The 22,253-nt window shown below is 41.4% G+C and overlaps 1 protein-coding gene across 1 annotated transcript in view; it reads left to right on the top strand.

Annotated features, from left to right (window-relative positions):
• The window catches only part of ebf1a (EBF transcription factor 1a), a 220,317-nt gene that overhangs the window by 177,535 nt on the left and 20,529 nt on the right, over nt 1-22,253 (top strand). Inside the window, exon 12 of the mRNA XM_062999912.1 lies at nt 5,599-5,687. Coding sequence (XP_062855982.1) covers nt 5,599-5,687 — 89 coding nt within the window. The remainder of the gene's footprint in view (nt 1-5,598; nt 5,688-22,253) is intronic.

The following is a 22,253-nucleotide window of genomic DNA, read 5'->3' as shown; positions in this document are numbered from 1 at the left end:
GCTTCACTACTGCCAGGTTGCCACTGTTGGGCCCTTGAGCAAGGCCCTTAACCCTCAATTGCTCAGACTGTACACTGTCACAGTACTGTAAGTTGCTTTGGACAAAGGCGTCTGCTGAATGCCGAAAATGTAAATGTAATAACCACAAAAAAGACACATAAACATTTTATTAAATTTACATTTACATTTAATATAAATTTATTTAAATTTAACTAAAGTTGTTTAAATTTAGTGTGTAAAAGATTAAGTTTTAGTAAGTGGATTTTTACCTGTTTTTCTCGTAATTTATTTTTGTAATTTTGTTAATTACTTTCTCTCCTGACTTTTTAGCGTGTCCAATTGCCCGATTGTGTCATGCTTCCTCTCCACCAATGCCGACCCCCGCTCCGATTTGAGGAGAACAAAGCTAACCTAGTAATTACGTTACTAGGTGGGCAGTAGCCGTATGCATTTTTTCACCCACACTAGGCGAGTGCATATATGTGAATCAGCCTTGTGTATGGAGAGACACACCCTGATCAACGTACTTTTTCCCCGCCTCTTTGCAGGCGCCATCAATCAGCCAGCAGAGGTTGTAGTTGCATCAGTGATGAGGAGTCCCTATCTGACTTAATACCCCACCCCTATTTGAACAACGGGCCAATCGTTGTTCATGTGGCCGCTCAGAAGGAAGAAACCTTGAGAGGAACCAGACTCTGGAGAATAATTTAAATGAAATAGACTCACACAAATCATACATAGTAATAATATATATAAAATAATGTAAACTAAATGATACACAATGTGCATCATATTGTACACTCACTCAGTCACTGACACCAGATGTCAATTTAGAGGAGCCAATTGTTCTTTAGCATGCTTTCGGAGGTGGGAGAAAAGATAGTGGACCAGGAGTACATTTCAAATTTTATACAAACAGGCAAGGCAAGAATTGAACTAGCTATGTGGTTTACACCCATCTATCAGTTGTGCTACTGTGTCAAAATGACTGTACAATGATTGTCATTCTAGTATAACTAGATAAATGACTAAAACCTCAACTAAATACATATAAAATATTTTTAAAAAGATAAAATACAAGCTTAATATGCCACACAAAATCTTGCAACACTTGTATACTTGGTATGCAGTTGGGTTGCCAAAATAAGACACATCATTTTCCTTCTCTTTGTTTTACCTGCCAATATATGCCCTCTCCACCACCACCACCGCCCTTTCTCCTCCTCCTCCTCCTCCTCTCAGTAAGATTGCATTATTGGCCTGGCTGGTGAGGAGATTGTACAGAATGTGGAAATCAATAGCAATGAGGGGGAGTAAACATGGGAAGATGTCTGAGAGGCCAGTGGAGTACAGTTTAGAGATTTCTGCCATCCATCTTTATATCAGCACATTAACACACCTTCTACTGAAGCACTGGTGCTCTGCATCATTACACTCTGTGCTTCTCTTAAAGGAGATATATACACTCAGTCCTGGACCTCACACACTTTGCATCAGCTACCACTTTATTATCCATTCCGTCTCCGGAGATGTCTGCTTCCACAAAACCAATGTTAGTTCATCTAACATGTTTTTTTTAGCCAACCGGGGCCATAGAACAGCACCTTGTTCCTGGCAAGCCTATTTTCAGCTAGCTATAGTCTTAATGACCATTTGAATAATACAGCCTGAACCTAATGTTAGACTCTTTCAGAACCTAACCACCTTCTTACCACCAGCTTAATTCTTTTAACCTCCCAGCTTCAATTTTATTCCTCCTCAACACACTTCCAAATACTGGATCTGCCACACTTTGATTCCCAGACCACACTCCCCACTCCTTGAGTTCAACCTCTGGATGAACTAATTACAGGAAGTCTATTTAGATATAATGTATTGTAGGCCTCAGGGTGGCTTTGCATCATTCTGTCACATTGCACAGTTTTTTTTTTTTTTTTCCTTGGACAATAGCTGTGCTCTGCTCTCGATCATGGTTTTGAATTGTTGTAACAGTTTTGTACTGCTACATTAGTACACACGTGGTTAATTATGACCTGACTTCATCAGTGGTCACAGGATGCTGCCCACAGTGCGCTGTTGGCTGGATATTTTTGGTTGGTGGACTATTCTTAGTCCAGCAGTGACAGTGAGGTGTTTAGAAACTCCATCAGCATTGCTGTGTCTTATCCACTCATACCAGCACAACACACACTAACACACCACCACCATGTCAGTGTCACTGCAGTGCTGAGAATGATCCAACACCTAAATAATACCTACTCTGTGGTGGTCCTGGGAGAGTCCTGACCATTGAAGAACAGCATGAAATCAGAGTAACAAAGCATGCAAAGACATAGATGGACTACAGTCAGTAATTGTAGAGCTACAAAGTGCTTCTATACGGTAAGTGGCGCTGATAAAATGGACAGTGAGTGTAGAAACAAGGAGGTGGTTTTAACGTTATGGTTGATCGGTGTATATGTCAAATGAAGGCATTCTATATTCTATATTGTACTTGAACTCAAACTCAAGAAGTATGAGTTCCAATCATTTAGTCTTGACATCTTGCAAATAATTTGTAAGAATGTCCCAGTAATTTGGGACCAGTGGCTCCAGTTTGTTTATGGTGAGCTTAGATTTTAATACAAAGATATTGCACATTTTAAAAAAAATACGGATCTAGCCGCCCTTCCAAATTGATCAGACCTCAGTTTTTCAGAAGCAGCAACCTAGCTACTAGATTTAGGTTAAGACTCATTTGCTTGCTGTACGTATCCGCTAGCATCCACCTGCTGTTCAGAGTCGTTTCTGCTCTTTATTGACAAGAGTTGATCAGCATTCAGCCCCTTTCATGTATGCCCTGGAACCAAGCGAAGGAGGGCCAAGCTGAGCACATCTTGCAGTGTCTGGGCCCTGTGCCATCTGACTGCACTCCACTGCATGAAAAAGCAGTCCACGGTCTGTCTTCTCAGCTGTGAGGGCTGAAGAGAGCTGAGTTTGCTCCCTCAGGAAATGACCAGGCTGCGGCCCATAGGGCAAACAGAAGGGTGGCCAGGCAAATCAAGACACACAGCTCTGCCTTGCATACAGTTTACCAGAACTCTGAACTGCAGGCTATCTGCTATTTTTTTGTACGTCTTATGTTGTAAGCATGAGTCGATGCTGCAGACAGGATAGAACCATCAGAATGAAAAAGACTTTGAGATACATTACAGTAAAGCACTAAAGCTGTATGTGTGAGTGTGGACCCAGAGGGTGAGCATTCAGGAGCACAATAGACAAACACTCAGGGAAACATTGCAGCCTGGTCAGGGGAGAAAGGCCCATTGTCTCCAAAGGCCCAAAGCTGAAGTACCTCTCAGTACAGGGAGGTTAGGAAAACAGCATGTCAAGGCTCGTGTGGTCTGACTGTGCAGGATGTTTGACTCTACAGCCAAGATCGGGTTCCTTTTTAAATATTGTCTTACTGCCGTGTTCTCAGCAAGGGTCCTGAAGCTGTCCCTGGGTCTCTGTGGACTGCACTCTTGTAATGCTGCTTTTACAGATATTAAGATTTGAATTCAATTATTAGCTCATATCTTGGGCTTAGAATGTTTTATTTTCAAATTAGCAGGGCTTATAAAAGTGGCATTTTTTTAGAAACATAATGGTCTAAAATTTTACTGGAGCTTGTGTAGAGAGGGTAAAGTAATTGTTTGAGGAGATGCTGCCTTTGTTTGGAAGTTGGTTAGTAATATCTTCACATTTTGAACACTTTGTGTAAAGCTTTTGGAGATGACTTGGTGACCCAAGATTATGTTTATTGGGCTGCATTCACATTATATGTGGCAAACTATATGTGGCTTTTTTACTGGCTGTTCTAATGTTTCCTATTATGTTAAGAGGCACCTCTTACCTTGATGCTTTGCTACCCTGGGCATCATGCACCATGTAGCTTTACCACTTTAATGACTGGTTAAATGACTCTCTCAAAGCCATCGTCAGACCTTACTCTTGTACGGGTCCTGGGTTCCTCCTGGTGCAGGATACCTCCCGGCCTCATGAAACTGAGTGTGTAGGCAATTCCTGGATGACAAAGACCTTGATGCAATTGACCAACCCTTATGTTTCCCAGACCTAAATCCATTTGAGAATCTCTGGACGTTGTGTATCAGAGCATCCAACACTGGCAAAGAGTGCCACAGAATGTTGAGAAGTTCAGTGATGCCCGTTATAGGTTCCTTCAATTCCAATTTTTTATACACACCGATCAGGCATAACATTATGACCACCTTACTAATGCTGTGTTGGTCCCCCTTTTGCTGCCAAAACAGCCCTGCAACTGTGATGCACTGTGTATTCTGACACCTTTCTATCAGAACCAGCATTAACTTCTTCAGCAATCTGAGCTACAGTAGCTCGTCTGTTGGACCGATCCACACGGGCTAGCCTTCGCTCCCCACGTGCATCAGTAAGCCTTGGTCGTTCCTTCCTTGGACCACTTTTGATAGATACTGACCACTGCAGACCAGGAACACCCCACAAGAGCTGCAGTTTTGGAGATGCTCTGACCCAGCCGTCTAGCCATCACAATTTGGCCCTTGTCAAACTCACTCAAATCCTTACGCGTGCCCATTTTTCCTGCTTCTCTGAGGATAAAGCGTTCACTTGCTGCCTGATATATCCCACTCACTAACAGGTGCTGTGATGAAGAGATAATCAGCGTTATTCACTTCACCTGTCAGTGGTCATGATGTTATGCCTGGTCGGTGTATATTGAAGAGTATATTTTGGACAGGTCATGTTAAGACAGCCATACAGTTCTGTGGTATCTGTTACCACAATATTACCAGCAAGTCCTTCAACCTGTGTATGTTGTGAGGTTGGTCCTTCAACAGTGCATTCTGGTGACTTCATTCAAAACATTCATGTCCAGTTCCTGTGTCTGTTTTCCCTTTTACTCACCCATGTAATGATATGGTCTATATTAATGTCACTCTGGTCTTTATGCTGCCCATATCTCATGAATTCAACATGTGTACAACAAGTAACTACAATCAGCCCAACATTTAATAGGCATTTGCAAGTGCTTTTTTGATGATCTGTGCATATGGACAGCTCTTGGAAAGGTATAAAAAAGGAAGCAATGGAAACATCCCATTCTCTAATGGTAGCTTGCTATAACTCATGCTGTTGTTTGTTTCTTAATCTATCTTAATGTGATCATACAAACTGGGTCATTATGTTATAGCAAGCAGCATGTGGAAGCTTTTATAGAAGCCAGCATCAAACCACCTGGAGAGCTTTGTTTGTAAGGACCCGTGTCTGATAGAGAATGTTTTATTTCTTGCCGCAGAGGCAGCAGAATGAACCGTTAGGAACCCTACACATTGATTGCTGGAGCCCTGTTTTATTCATAAAGCTCTGCCCTGCAGCCCTTGTGCAAGCTGTTTTTCTGCTTGCCTCTTTTGAAGCATCCCTTATTTGACACTGTATTTATGATTCATCATATTTATTTCTCTTGCATTTTTTCTTCCAGGCATTACCATATCTTAGAAGCGTACTTATTTGTAATCAGCATAGTATTTAAGATGATTAAATGTTTAATGCCATTTTTTTTATTCTGCTTTTTCTCCGCAGCACTAAACGAGCCTACCATTGACTACGGATTCCAGCGGTTACAGAAGGTCATCCCCAGACATCCTGGTGATCCTGAACGCCTACCGAAGGTCAGTTTCAGAATTTATCATTGATGTAATATTCATATTATTGATATAATCACAATGGTGGCACAGTGGCTAAGTGGGTAGCACTGTCGCCTCACAGAGGGAGGTCCTGTGTTTGATCCCCAGGTGGGCCGGTCCGGGTCCTTTCTGTGCGGAGTTTGCATATTCTCCCCGTGTCTGCGTGGGTTTCCTCTAGGAGCTCCGGTTTCCTCCCACAATCCAAAAACATGTAGTCAGGTTAATTGGAGACACTGAATTGGTGTGTGTGTGTTTATGTGTGTCTGCCCTGCGATGGACTGGCGCCCCGTCCAGGGTGTTACTGTGTGTCTTGCACCCATTGAAAAGCTAAGATAGGCTCCAGTACCACCCGCGATACTGATTGCGTAAGCGGTTTAGAAAGTGAGTGAGTGAATAATGATAACAATGTCACTGGATTCATTCACTTAAAATAAATTATAAATGATAAGCAAAAGGTGGTGTGAATATGTGGCACAGCAGGTAGTCTGAGATGCCTGTAGCTCCAGGGTCTTGGAGATGATAAAATAACAGCTACAGAAACAACACATGCTCCAGTAGCAACTAGCTGATGCTTTTATTTACTTAAGTTAGTTATACATATTATGGGAATATAAGAAATGATTAGACATTATTAGTCTAAGTGCCCTGCAGCTTCAGGATCCTGGGTTGAAACAGCTACAGAAGCAACTCAAGATCTAATTCCTACTTGCTTTAAGATCAGGATGAAGCCATTATTAAGAAAAAAATGAATGGCATGTAATTATCTTGTAATTTTGTATCTATAATGTTCCAAATGCTAGGTTATTTCCAGGTTATTTTGCTATGGTTTAGAGCAGACCTGGGCATTGTACGGCCCGCGGGCCACATCCGGCCCGCGAGACATCCCCAACCGGCCCGCATGAGGTTCGTGCCAATTAAAAATGAGATGTAAATAAATGTACATCAAACATGCAATATAACAGGACTGATTTTGACAGGAGCGCTGTGTCTTTAAATATCCGCAAGTTTCGATTTACGTGTGCGCGTGTGTGCGCGAGTGTATCAGCTTCACTGTAATGCGAACAGAACTGAGTGTGATTGACGGTGGAGTTTTTAACAAGACACGAACTTCTGAATTGTTTATTTACTAAAGTCAGATGTAACGCTGGTTAAGGATCAGAATTTAGGCTCTAAATCGCTGTTACGGTACTACACCGAAATATAAGAACATGAACGATGCAGAGCATCACACCTGAAGCTTCTCTAACTAAACTGCAAAAGCAATAAAGACTGTTTTATAAAGTTTAACACATCCAGAACTGAAGCAGTCAATAACAAAGGACTGAAAAACAAATGAGGTAATTAGACTCAAAACTAAATAGTGTAAAGTTTAAAAACCTGCACATTTTGTTCACATTTGTTTTTGCATTTGTTTGTTTAAATAGTAAAATAATGTTGATGTTTTTACTCTGCATACTTCTAATTTTCTAAATGTAACATCAAAACATTAACAGCTTATTAGAACTGTACAATTCACTGCTTTTCATGAAGAGTGGACAGTTGTAGCCTAGTGGTTAAGGTACTGGACTAGTAATCAGAAGGTTGCTGGTTCAAGCCCCAACACTGCCAGGTTGCTGCTGTTGGGCCCTTGAGCAAGTCCCTTAACCCTCAATTGCTCAGACTGTATACTGTAACTGTAATGTAAATCGCTTTGGATAAATGCATCTGCTAAATGCTGAAAATGTAATGTAAATGTAAATAAAAAGATAAAATAAGATTTGAGCAGAATTAAGTTCACCTTATTGGTCCGGCCCTCCACAACAGTCCGAGTTTCTTATGTGGCCCCTTGGAAAATTTAATTGCCCACCCCTGGTTTAGAGTGTTTCCATTCACAGTTTTTTTTTTCTCCACTTTAACTTCATTTTACACTCATGTAACTTTATTAACTTTTAAGCAGGACCGCAACTAAATAAACTTATTATAAGTTTCTTCACCTCCATTATTCCTTATTAACTGCCCTAGTGCCCTAGTAGCACTGTTGCCTCACAGCAAGAAGATCCTGGCTTGATCCCCAGGTGGGCCGGTCCGGGTCCTTTCTGAGTGGGTTTCATTCAGGAGCTCCGTTTTCCTCCCACATGTCCAAAGTGAGGTGAATTGGAGATACAAAATTGTCCATGACTGTGTTTGATATGACCTTGTAAACTGATGAACCTTGTGTAATGAGTAACTACTGTTTCTGTCATGAATGTAGCCAAAGTGTAAAACATGACGTTAAAATCCTAATAAAGTCAAAAATTATACCTTGTATAAAAAAATAAATAGATGTTTGGTATACACCGACTAGGCATAACATTATGACCACTGACGGGTGAAGTGAATAACACTGACTATCTCTTCATCACGGCACCTGTTACTGGGCGGGATATATTAGGCAGCAAGTGAACATTTTATCTTCAAAGATGATGTGTTAGAAGTAGAAAAATGGACAAGCGTAAGGATTTGAGTGAGTTTGACAAGGGCCAAATTGTGATGGCTAGACGACCGTGTCAGAGCATCTCCAAAACAGCAGCACTTGTGGGGTGTTCCTGGTCTGCAGTGGTCAGTAACTATCAAAAGTGGTCCAAGGAAGGAAGAGTGGTAAACCAACGACAGGGTCATAGACCGTGTGGTCCGATCCAACAGACGAGCTACTGTAGCTCAGATTGCTGAAGAAGTTAATGCTGATGATGTTAATAATAATAATAATAATACATTTTATTTATATAGCGCTTTTCAAGATACTCAAAGACGCTTTACATAAGACAAATAATCAAAACAAATACGTACATACACCATACAAATCATAGTACAAAATCAAAATAGTACATCAACATCAAGAATAATTAAGATAAAAACAAAGAGAGCAGCATAAGACAGTTCATTAAAAATTAGCTAAATTATGAGAGAGAACAACAAATATAGAACAATTTCTTAAAATTAGACAGAAACAGGACAGATTTACATGCAATCAGGAAACTGAAAACTTTACAAGTTTTAGGATCTAGGACTTCACATTTCTGTCGTGATCTAAGTATAAAAACTATTAAAAAGAATAGCAAAAATAAAAGCATTTATTTCGTGTTGTTACAAGTTAAATGCCATATTGAATAGATGAGTTTTGAGAAGTGACTTGAATTTGGACAGGTCAGGACAATCTCGTAGGTGTTTGGGGAGAGCATTCCATAAAGATGGAGCAGCTATGGAAAAGGCCCTGTCACCCCAGGTCCGGTGCTTGGTCCTAGAGGGTATGGACAGTAGGTTAGCCTCAGAAGAGCGAAGGCTACGGGAGGGAATGTGCTGATGGAGCAGGTCGGTGAGGTAGGATGGGGCCTGATTATGGAGAGCTTTGTGAGTGAATAGAAGAATTTTGAATTGAATGCGTTGAGCAACGGGAAGCCAATGAAGTTTTTGTAGAACAGGTGTAATATGATCACGGGAGCGAGTATGAGTAAGGAGGCGAGCAGCTGAATTCTGGATATACTGAAGTTTTTTTAGGATTTTGTTAGATGTACCATAAAGGATGCTATTGCAATAATCAATTCTGGATGTAATAAAAGCATGAATCAAGGTTTCGGCGGCAGAAAAGGAGAGTGATGGACGTAGACGTGCTATGTTTTTTAGATGAAAGAAAGCAGTTTTGGTGATGTGATTTACATGGCGGTCAAAAGAGAGGTTGCTATCAAAAATTACACCAAGATTTCGGATGTTAGAAGACGGAGACAAAGTGTCATTATCAATGGTAATTTGAAAATTTTTTGTGGTTTTTGCCAGGGTTGTAGGACCTACGATGATCATATCTGATTTTTCACAGTTTAATTTGAGGAAATTAGCTTTCATCCACAATTTCATTTCAGTGATGCAATTTGTCAGAGTGGAGTGAAGTTCAGTATTAATGGATTTGGAGGAGATGTAAAGCTGAATATCATCAGCATAGCAGTGGAAATGTAAACCATGCCGACGTATGATGTCACCAAGGGGGAGCATATAAAGAATAAACAAAAGGGGACCTAACACTGAGCCTTGGGGAACGCCTTGGGACAGTGGAGCAATGGCAGAACTACAATTGTTGATATTAACAAACTGTTGTCTGTTTACGAGATATGACCTTAACCACAAAAGGGCAGTACCAGTGATGTTGACAGAGGATTCAAGGCGGGACAGAAGAATGGAGTGATTAATGGTGTCAAAAGCTGCAGTAAGATCAAGGAGGACGAGAATATTAATTTGTCCAGAGTCTGAGGAAAGAAGAAGGTCATTTGTGACTTTGAGGAGGGCTGACTCAGTGCTGTGCTGGGGGCGGAAACCAGACTGAAATGATTCAAATAGATTATTGGAATTTAGGTGATCTTTGAGCTGTGAGGCAACAACACGTTCCAGTATTTTCGACAGAAATGGAAGATTGGAAATGGGCCGAAAGTTACTCATAATGTTAGAGTCAAGTCCAGGTTTTTTAAGTATGGGAGTAACAGCAGCCAATTTGAGTGATTGAGGGACTGAGCCAGAACTAAGAGAGGAATTGATTATCTCTGTGATAAATGATGAGATAACTGGAAAACAACCCTTAACAAGTTTTGATGGAGCAGGATCCAAAACACAAGTGGAGCTTCGCATCCCTGTTAAGATCTCAGATAGGTCCAAATGAGACACAGGTGAGAACTGAGACAGAGGCTGGGTAATAAATTGAGATGAGATAGGCGGAGAAACAGAGATGACAGGGGAAACTGTCAGAAAATTGTGGATATTCTCAACTTTTGTTTGAAAAAATGAGAGGTAAGAGTTACACTTGTCAACTGTAAAGGAATTGGTAGTATTGTCAACTGGTTTGAGAAGTTTATTTATTGTGGAAAAGAGAGTCTTAGGATTTGTTGATCCAGCATGTATGAGTTCGGAATAGTAAGTGGATCGGGCTGCCGTAAGAGCGTCTTTGTAATGTTGAAGATAATCAGAATAAATCTGATAATGTACTGTTAGACCGGTTTTCTTATAAAGTCTTTCAAGCTGGCGTTTACGGGATTTCATTTGGTGAAGCTCAATTGTGTACCATGGTGCGGAATGACTAAATGAAACAAATTTGGTTCTCAAAGGAGCCAGCTCATCAAGACATGAGGCGAGTATGTCATTATAGTAATCGACAAGGTCAGATGAATTACTAGACAGTACAGGACAGACAGACATCTTTTTAACAAGAGAATCTGAGAAAGCAGAGGGAGAGATATATTGAAGATTCCTGAAGGATATTTTACGTTTAGCTCTAGTGATGGGCCTAGTGACCTCAATGTCCATGATGATTGTCAAATGATCAGAGACAGTAAGGTCATGGCTGGACGGCTGATGAACTAGGACACCAGTAGAGCAGACAAGGTCAAGAGTATGACCTTTTTTATGAGTTGGAAAATGTATATGTTGTGTGAAATTAAAACACTGTAACAATTCCAAAAATTCCCTGGCAAATTTACAGTTGTTGTCATCAATATGGATGTTAAAATCACCCATAAGCAGTACAGAGGATGAGAGGGCACTAAGCTGGGTTAAAAAATCTGAAAAGTCAGAGAGAAAGGAAGCGTTTGGCTTTGGCGGACGATAAACTACAGCAGTGACCAGAGGAGTAGGCCCTGACAACTTGAAAGCCAGGTGTTCAAAAGAAAGAGCAGCAGGAAAAGACAAAGTGGTTATTTTAATATCATCCCTATAGACTGCAGCAACACCACCACCTCGCCCTTCCATACGAGGTTCATCAATATACGAGTATCCCATTGGCGTGGTCTGATTTAACGTAAAATAATCCAAGGGTTTATGCCAAGTTTCAGTGAGACAGAAAAAGTCTAGTTCACTGTCAGATATAAATTCACTGAGTACAGTACTTTTTGTGTTGAGTGAACGAACATTAAGCAATGCCATTTTCAAGTGGTATTGTTGTGTAGTTGGCTGTGAGGAACGAGGAAGAGAACGGAGATTTGCTAAGTCCACTCCGCGTTTCCCATCCCACTCCGTGGACAGCGTTGTCATGGAGACTACACCGCTACTGGTGTGCAAGGCAGCAGCGCTCTGATGACGTGTTTGCGGAGCGACAGTGCGCACGGCTGACCAGAAGGATGGAATAGCGTTACCGTTTCGAAGATAAACAAGCTTTCTCCGGGAGCCCCTGTGAATATAACGAGGCCGGCGAAGGAGTCCAAGCTGTTTGATGACTGAAATACACGATGGAGTAGTGCAGTTGTTGAACTTCCTCAGCTGGTCAACGGAATAGTTCAACATCGTGCCGATCCCAGGAAAACTCATCCACCGTTCACCACCGGCCGCAGACGCGATGTACAGTAGAAAGAACAAAAAGTATCAAAAGCACAAATAAAAGTATCAAAAGTAACATAAAAGAAATAGATCCACAAGGTGTGTAAAAAGATGAAAACGAAAAACGATAAAAATACAATAAAATACGGTAAAATACGGTAACGGTAGCGGCAGCCAAATGCGCCAGCGTCCACCATCACCATGGCAACTCGAGTTGTGATATTGTTATTGTTGTGATAATGTTATGCCTGATTGTTGTATTTTTGCAAAGTATGTTAAACAACTGCTATCGTAATTCACTTAAAGCACACTTTTAACACACTATACAAGAATTAAATATGCATGCTGTGGTCTACTTAAGTTGAATTAAATATAATTAAAACAGTCCCATTTTAGTACAGTTTAGTAAACTTAACACAAATAAAGGCACGATTTTTGTTATAGTTGTTCTCTTTTAGTGCATTGATCATTACTGTAACAACAACACACTATAGTGCACTGTAGCATATTATAGATTAGTATCTAGTACTTAAGTCTACTTTTTCACCAGGGTGGTATCATGCAGTAACTTTGGCTTTAAGAATAGAGGTCTAACTTTATCACTCATTTCAAGCTGTAGTGCAGAACACATGTTTGCATTCTCTTCCAGAACCATATCCGTTCAAGAGAAATTAATAAATCCTTAGGGAGGGATAAACGATACGTTATCTCGTTTGGGTCCTGTACACCTAAGTCCCCTGTGAGCAGCGGCAGCACTTAATAGACTAAAAAAAGAGTAATCACGGTTGGCTGGCCGTGCTCTTTTGCAATCAGCCCAGGCCTGACCTTGTACTGTTATTAGCCCTCCCCATACAGTATTAGAAGTGGCCTATTGGTATTCATTGTCCATGAGCTGCTGCATCCATTACACCTGTAACTTGATTGAATTAGAGGGAGAGGTCAGCATGTAGTACATCAAGCCGAAAGCCTGGTTTAGGGTACATTCGCTTTTCTGAATCGGTTGAATCATCAAGTTAATGGCAGTTATGAAGTACAATGTGTTTTTGTGGAATTAAAAGTGGCAGTTTCGGCTGGTTCATGTCAAATAAAAGATTTTTTACTTCTACAAGGGCTCAATTTTATGGGTTTGAAAGAAGACGCCGTCCCACCGAAACACCGAAACAGCCATAACATTAAAACCACCTCCTTGTTTCTACACTCACTGTCCATCTTATCAGCTCCACTTACCATATAGAAGCACTTTGTAGTTCTACAATTACTGACTGTGGTCAATCTGTTTCTCTGCATGCTTTGTTAGCCCCCTTTCCTGCAGTTCTTCAATGGTCAGAACCCCCACAGGACCACTACAGAGTAGGTATTATTTGGGTGGTGGATCATTCTCAGCACTGCAGTGACACTGACATGGTGGTGGTGTGTTAGTGTGTGTTGTGCTGGTATGAGTGGATCAGACACAGCAGCACTGATGGAGTTTTTAAACACCTCACTGTCACTGCTGGACTGAGAAAAGTCCATCAACCAAAAATATCCAGCCAAGAGCGCCCCGTGAGCAGCGTCCTGTGACCGGTGATGAAGGTCTAGAAGTTGACCAACTCAAACATCAGCAATAGATGAGCGATCGTCTCTGACTTTACATCTACAAGGTAGACCAACTAGGTAGGAGTGTCTAATAGAGTGGACAGTAAGTGGACACGGTATTTAAAAACTCCAGCAGCGCTGCTGTGTCTTATCCACTCATACCAGCACAACACACACTAACACACCACCATGTCAGTGTCACTGCAGTGCTGAGAATGATCCACCACCTAAATAATACCTGCTCTCTAGTGGTCCTTTGGTGGTCCTGACCATTGAAGAACAGCATGAAAGAGGGCTTACAAAGCATGCAGAGAAACAGACGGACTACAGTCAGTAACTGTAGAACTACAAAGTGCTCCTATATGGTAAGTGGAGCTGATAAAATTGACAATGTGTGTAGAAACAAGGAGGTGGTTTTAATGTTATGCCTAATCTGTGTATGTACAGTATATTTGAGAACATCTCTCGACTTTTAGTAGTGATTGCATCTCTACCTGTTGTGCTTTGATGTCAGTTTGGACCCCTAATTCCATATCTACTCTGTACTTTCATCACCCTCTTTCTGTTTCATTTACCCTTGCTCAGCTGGCTCTGAGAGGACAGATCTACAGGCTGCTGTCAGATTGGTTAAATAGGGTCGGTGTGTTTGATCTTTGTCCTTAGTTGACCGCATGGACATTGTCAGCATGCCTTCCACTGAACACATACACCCAGTCTTCACTTTGTACAGCACTACTGCTCTTGACTTTCTGTGTAAACACCCATATCACCACGTACAACTCATAATCCCTTTCATTCAGATCATCACTGAACATGATATCCCAAGTGACCGTAACCTTTCTAACATCTCAATAAAGTTGCAACTAATAGCGACTAATAGTGGAGCTGAATTCCTTTATAGTTACTAAGCAATAAATGCATCCATTATAAAGTAGAAGAAGAATGCCTTTATATGCTCATATATAAATATACACATGTACAGTACAGTAAAATTCTTTTTCCATATATCCCAGCTTGTTCGGAAGCTGGGGTAAGAGCACACGGTCAGCCATTGTTTGGCACCCCTGGAGCAGACAGGGTTGAGGGCCTTGCTTAAGGGCCCAACAGTGGCTGCATAGCAGCCACATAGAGCCTGGATTTTACATTTACATTTGAGACATTTAGCAGACTCTTTTATCCAAAGCGACTTACATTTACGACTGAATACAGTTTGAGCATCTGAGGGTTAGGGGTCTTGCTCATGGGCCCAACAGTGGCAACTTAGCAGCAGTGGGGCTTGAACCAGGAACCTTTGATTACTGATTACTAGTCCAGTACCATAACCACTGAGCTACAACTGCACTAGCAGCGTCTTTGAGTATCTTGAAAAGCGCTATAAAATGTATTATTCTCCTTGTGGAATGTCATCTATGTAGCTTATAATTTGAACCAACAATCTTCCAACTGATAGCCCAAAGCTCTACTCACTGGTTGGTCGGTTTTTAGTAGCATAAAATGCTGTAGAATTGCAATGTTTTGGGGAAGGTGGAAGGCAAGCATTTCTTTTAATCCACAAATGAAAAATCCACAAAATATGCACCAAATATGGTATATAGGAGAATAATTCAACCTCTAGACAGTTATTATATTTACAAAAATGTATTATATTAATCTATTGATTCTCTTTTAATAACATCTGTCTGTTCCTCTTGAGGCATTTGACACATACCTATTTGAGTCACGTGATGCCAGTTAAAAAAATTAAGCCCACAAGGTAGCTAAAAAGAGCAAAAAACAAATGTCTCAGGGTTTCCACTGATTTTTCATCATTGGTGAGTAATATTCTTTATGCACTTTGTGTTTTTTATTATGTTTGTTGTAAAATTATATCTTATATGAAACAGTCTGTGGTGCAAATAAGGTTGGTGACCCCTGGCCTAGACAATACAGTGGTACCTTGTAACTCAACGTCCCCTAAACTCGAAATCTTTGAAAATCAATGCCCTTCGTTGAGAAATTTGTACCCTTAAACTCAACATGTGTGCGACTGTTGCGTTGTTCAGCGATTGGCTTGAGCGGTGTGGTAAAACGTCATGCGAACACGAGACGGATCTGTATTTGTGTGGAACAACCATCAGATTCACTCTGAAAGCGTCCACATGTATCTGTGTTCAGCTGTGTTTCTCCTGTTTCACTTTTAAACCTGTGTTACAGCTGTGTTACAGCTCGGGGTGCTGAGAAATTGTAAGAGTCTAAAACGCTTATCATAAAAAAATAATGTAACTTAATTTTATAGATATTTTGCACTTATATTATTGTGTTTAATAGTTGGACAGCTCTTATACAAACTGACATGCTGTCCTGACCTTGTTTTACGTGGTTTACCCAAGCCTGAGCTCATTTCTCTGAGCTTGTGATTAGGCAGGTCACAGGCAGGGTAATCCAGAGCCTCTTTTTACTGTTTTCATCACAAGAGGAGCAGGTCAGAAAATGGGCATGTCCTCCTCCCTGGAGAACCTTCTTAACGGCGTGCCATATTTTCAACGGACGCTCTTGCAGTTCTAATAAATATGGTTGGACAGGCACCAAGCAATGAGCAGCTGTGTGCCTGCAACATCGGCGCATGTGAATGAGATGAGCGGGGGAAAAAAAGTACCCAACCGCCTTTCACTGCTCGGGGTCAGGTGTTGGGGAAGTCCCAGAGGATGCAGTTTTGGGTTGCGTTAACAACTGGTGCTGTTTGTTTAGATATCGTTAATGGAGTTTGAGCTAAGAATAAAGGATTCCTCCCCTAAAATTTAAGAAAACATACTGTAGCAGTCATCCTGGAGGGGTTTAGTCCTGGTTCCTTCAAGGCTTCTGGAGAGAGAGGGGCACAATAGGACTGCATGAGGAGGAGAAAGAAAGAGACCCGGGTGATCCATCATGGTGAAGTCAACTGTCCAGGGCTGCCTTCTCCTGGGTCAGGCGATCGAAGCCACCGCCGCCCGCACTTTATTATTGCTCGCCCAACAGTAATTGAGTCACCACAAGGGGGAAGAATCAGCTGGAGCAGAAAGGGAGCGAGTGTGAAGAGACAAGGTTGCATACTGTGGAAGCTAAATGAGAAATCATTTCTCTGCATGGCTCTACACGTCTGCTAAATTGTAGTGACAGGACCGATGTGTGCAGACGGATTCTAGCCTCAATTTCTGTAACTAGCAGAGGTTTTAGTCTACTCTCTCTCTCATTCTCCCTCTCTCTCTCTCTCTCTCTCTCTCTCTCTCTGTTTGTCCTCTGCTCCCACTAACACTCCCAGCCAGATATTAACAGCGTCGGCTGCTGGGCCCGGCTGCTCATTCCTGCACTATTGATTTTGCCCTTTATTGAGGTAATAACAGTTTGTTGACGGCACTTTTCTCAACTGCTGGACTCAATCACAGGTGAGGGGCATGCAGGGAACAAGGCAGTCTACCTTGTCTGCCTTAATCCTTGAGCAAATCCTAGGGCATGTTTACTAAGCACCTAGGAATAGTACAAGTCAAAATGGGCTTAAGTGCTTCTCCTTGTGGAATGTCGCCCATGTAGCTAATAATCACACTAATTAATACGTAACATCTCACTTCTACTTCAAGTAATTATTGAAGAAATAATTCCCTTATATCTTTAACCAACCTGCAATAATTTCAAAAATATTATACAATAATCATAACTGAGAGCGGCACGGTGGCTCGGTGGGTAGCACTGTCGCCTCACAGCAAGATGGTCCTGGGTTCCTTTATTCTCCCCGTGTCTGCGTGGGTTTCCTCCGGGAGCTCCGGTTTCCTCCCACAGTCCAAAAACATGCAGTCAGGTTCACTGGAGACACTGAATTGCCCTATAGATGCATGGGTGTGTGTGTGTGTGTGTCTGACCTGCGATGGACTGGCGCCTCGTCCAGGGTGTTACTGTGTGCCTTGCGCCCATTGAAAAGCTGGGAAAGGCTCCAGCACCAACCCTCCAAGCTCCTAGAGAAAGCCCACACAGACATGGGGAGAACATGCAAACTCCACACAAAAAGGACCCTGACTGCTTCACCTGGGAATTAAACCCAGGACCTTCTTGCTGTGAGGTGGCAGTGCTATTAACAGAGCCACTGTGCCATACCGGAAGGATGTTTGCACCGTCAAGCTAATTGCTAATTAATAGTATACTAACTAATAACCTCTGTTGCTGCATTGGCATTACTTCTCATATGGCTCTATTACCCATGAAGCTCTTTGTCTATAGATAGTATGAGGGAACCAATGCCAGGATTATACCTCAACATTGAAAGACAGGGTACCCATCACTTCCTATGTGTTTTCCAGCATTTAAAGTCATTAACTAGTGTTTGGATAAAACTGTTTAAAATTATCAACAGACTCTCTGCTCAGGTTTCTTGCCCTGCCTTAATATCACTCTGATCCTTTCTCATAGACATGAATTCATCCGTCATGATCCTGACCAGCACAAGCTGTTCTCTTGATCTCTAATTCACTTCAATTAGAGAGAACAATGGATGTTTTACACTCATAAAAAAAATCAAAGCTTCATATGGGAAGCAATGTCAGAGAGCAACAGAGGTTATTTTAAGGCCGTTTTTATGAGCAGTGCCTAGGAACTGAACATCAGTTGTTTTAGACACTAAACCTTTAGCTTTTATACTTTTAATTAGCAATTAGCTTGACGGTGCAAACATCCTTATGTTGGCACTTCAAGCAGCTATTCAATCAAATAGCTCTATTGGGTTAACATAATTTAGTTATGATTATTGTGTAATACGTATAATTGTGTAGTATAATAATATTATGTGCTAATGTTACTTACATACTACTTATGTGATGAGCATATTCTGGAATATTTTGTATATGTTCAGCTTATGGTAATTAAATAGCTTAAAATATACCAATTCTATGAGATTCTGATACTAAGTTAACCTGCACTACAGTGTATCACAAAAGTGAGTACACCCCTCACATTTCTGCAAATATTTCATTATATCTTTTCATGGGACAACACTATAGAAATAAAACTTGGATATAACTTAGAGTAGTCAGTGTACAACTTGTATAGCAGTGTAGATTTACTGTCTTCTGAAAATAACTCAACACACAGCCATTAATGTCTAAATAGCTGGCAACATAAGTGAGTACACCCCACAGTGAACATGTCCAAATTGTGCCCAAAGTGTCAATATTTTGTGTGACCACCATTATTATCCAGCACTGCCTTAACCCTCCTGGGCATGGAATTCACCAGAGCTGCACAGGTTGCTACTGGAATCCTCTTCCACTCCTCCATGATGACATCACGGAGCTGATGGATGTTAGACACCATCTTCCACTTGAGTTTCCACACAGTTTTCGAAGGGAGGGGATCATGCTCTGTTTCAGAATGTCATAGTACATGTTGGAATTCATGTTTCCCTCAATGAACTGCAGCTCCCCAGTGCCAGCAACACTCATGCAGCCCAAGACCATGATGCTACCACCACCATGCTTGACTGTAGGCAAGATACAGTTGTCTTGGTACTTCTCACCAGGGCGCCGCCACACATGCTGGACACCATTTGAGCCAAACAAGTTTATCTTGGTCTCGTCAGACCACAGGGCATTCCAGTAATCCATGTTCTTGGACTGCTTGTCTTCAGCAAACTGTTTGCGGGCTTTCTTGTGCGTCAGCTTCCTTCTGGGATGACGACCATGCAGACCGAGTTGATGCAGTGTGCGGCGTATGGTCTGAGCACTGACAGGCTGACCTCCCACGTCTTCAACCTCTGCAGCAATGCTGACAGCACTCATGTGTCTATTTTTTAAAGCCAACCTCTGGATATGATGCCGAACACGTGGACTCAACTTCTTTGGTCGACCCTGGCGAAGCCTGTTCCGAGTGGAACCTGTCCTGGAAAACCGCTGTATGACCTTGGCCACCATGCTGTAGCTCAGTTTCAGGGTGTTAGCAATCTTCTTATAGCCCAGGCCATCTTTGTGGAGAGCAACAATTCTATTTCTCACATCCTCAGAGAGTTCTTTGCCATGAGGTGCCATGTTGAATATCCAGTGGCCAGTATGAGAGAATTGTACCCAAAACACCAAATTTAACAGCCCTGCTCCCCATTTACACCTGGGACCTTGACACATGACACCAGGGAGGGACAACGACACATTTGGGCACAATTTGGACATGTTCACTGTGGGGTGTACTCACTTATGTTGCCAGCTATTTAGACATTAATGGCTGTGTGTTGAGTTATTTTCAGAAGACAGTAAATCTACACTGCTATACAAGCTGTACACTGACTACTCTAAGTTATATCCAAGTTTCATGTCTATAGTGTTGTCCCATGAAAAGATATAATGAAATATTTGCAGAAATGTGAGGGGTGTACTCACTTTTGTGATACACTGTACATATACAGTACATTCATGTTAATCCAGTACAAATAATGGTATATAGACCACTGAGAAAGCTATATTTGTGAGTTACATTGCTTTTGTGCATGTTAGAGTAATAAAAAGGAAAAAAAATCATTAAAAATGATTGAGTGAGCATTCTTGTTTGGATCCAGAGCCTCAGGTTTGAATCAGTTAGGATGAGGATCACCGTGGCCAGTCTGTAGACTTGTTTGTACTCTCTCCCTGTCCTCAGTGTTTGTTCCTCCTATTTTCCCTGTCACTTAACATCCACCTGATCCCCTCTTGGCCACCTCTACAAGACCCAAGTTTCAATCTGTGCTCCACAAAGAAGTCCCTGCCACTGGGGAACGATGTGCACTGTTTTTCTTCTTCATGCTCAACTGGAGAATTACCACAAATGTTGCAATGCGTCTGAATGTATCTATATATTAAACCCAAGTGACTTAACTTCTGAGGATGTCCTGCTAATGATCTGAAATGTAGAATCAGGGTGTCGTTTGAGGGTACTAAATATTGCCTGCTGTGCAGATGCAGCCCTATATTATGTAACCTTTAAGAAGCTACATAAACAGAATATGAATTATGCAAGGAAGCCACATTAGTTAAACAGTATAGAGGCTGATATTTATAATGGAAAGATATTGACAGAGAACACTAAGTGAATATTTAATTGTTATTTAGAGTATAGTAGTAATCTTATATTAAGTGATCGGAATTAATTCAATAAAAATGAAATATAACTGCATCAGCTGGACTTGGACTTGTCATGGACATTCTGCTTTACTTCACGAGTGATAATTTGGGTCTTCAACATGTCCAATTTGGGTTAAAGCAGCATTCTGTAAATAACACACTGTATTTTAGTGGTTTTGTGGTTTATTTCTATATTCTGTGATTCTTTTTTTACTATTTCATTTAGGCTTTGTCTCCCAATTTAACATAGCCAATTAGTCTTCCCCAGCTGGAGACCCCGATCGCATCTGCGGAGAGTATATTCCCCTAACACACTCCCTCCGACACATGCACAGTCCACCGAACCTTTCTTATTTGCTCATAATTTAAGGATCTGCACGTAAGGCCAGTCTTGCGCATGGAGAGTCTCACGCTTATCTCAGGCTTCCTCCACCTCGGGCTACTAACAAGGGTCCCTACACAGTGTTGAAGACACCACCCTCTTTTTTAGTCCAGTCTTTTCCCACCCTGCAGACTAATTTTGTCTGCTGCAGGCACTGTCAATTGTGCCTGCTAGGGGGCGACCAGTCGACCAGTAGCAGAGCTGAATAGAAACACTGTGCACATGGTACAAATACACCCTGTATACGATGTCAGGCCTGTATACGATGTCAGAACATCACACTCACATCCATTCACTTACACCAAGAGGAGATTTAGTGTACCCTGTACACGTGATGGCATGCTTTTGGAAAGTAGAACCCATGTGTAGACACTGAGAAAACACCAAACTCTACATAGAAAGAAACCAAATCAGATTCCCAAGACTCTGTGAGCTGTGCCTACAAGAGCTGTGCCTACACCTTTATAATGCTGCCCCACTAAATGGCATTAGTTCACCTCAGACAACATCACACATCCATTCACATAGTTATTCATTCCTGCTAAACCCAGGTCCCCAGGACCCTGACACTGTCTGTAATACACACACACACACACACACACACACACACACACACACACACACACACACACAGACTTTGTTAACTTAATTCAACAGAAGCAAAGATAAAGAAGTTATGACATTTGTTTCATACTTTTTAGTGTCTAAAGAAAATGTATTTTCTGTTGCCCATGCATTTTGTTACCATGTTTATTGCAGCGATAAACAGGCAGCTTAAAACGAGAAGATAAGGCCAGATCTATTTATTGTCAGTGTGAGTAATAGCTAACTATATGAGAGGTCGCATTCATCAATATGAGCCGCAGCTCTGGTGGGTGTAAACAGGCTGATATTACACACCAGTGTGGTCACAATTTGATGTGAGTGTTTAGATTCACTGTAAAATAGGCAGATTCTTTTAGAATTTGTACCCACATCAAGTTCTTCACTCACATAAACAACTTTTTTAAATATCTTATCATTTATACAAAATATATTTCATTTATCTTTCTTGTGTACAAAGGTTCACTGGTCTGGTTGGAAATTATGAGCTTTTATTTGTGCCCAGTGTTTACATTACATTTACATTTTCGGCATTTAGCAGACGCTTTCATTTAAAGCAACTTACAATTGTGTCAGTATACAATCTAAGCAATTGAG

Source organism: Trichomycterus rosablanca, chromosome 8, assembly GCF_030014385.1.
Source record: "Trichomycterus rosablanca isolate fTriRos1 chromosome 8, fTriRos1.hap1, whole genome shotgun sequence".
NCBI lineage: Eukaryota > Metazoa > Chordata > Actinopteri > Siluriformes > Trichomycteridae > Trichomycterus > Trichomycterus rosablanca.
This window is presented reverse-complemented; position numbering and strand designations above follow the sequence as displayed.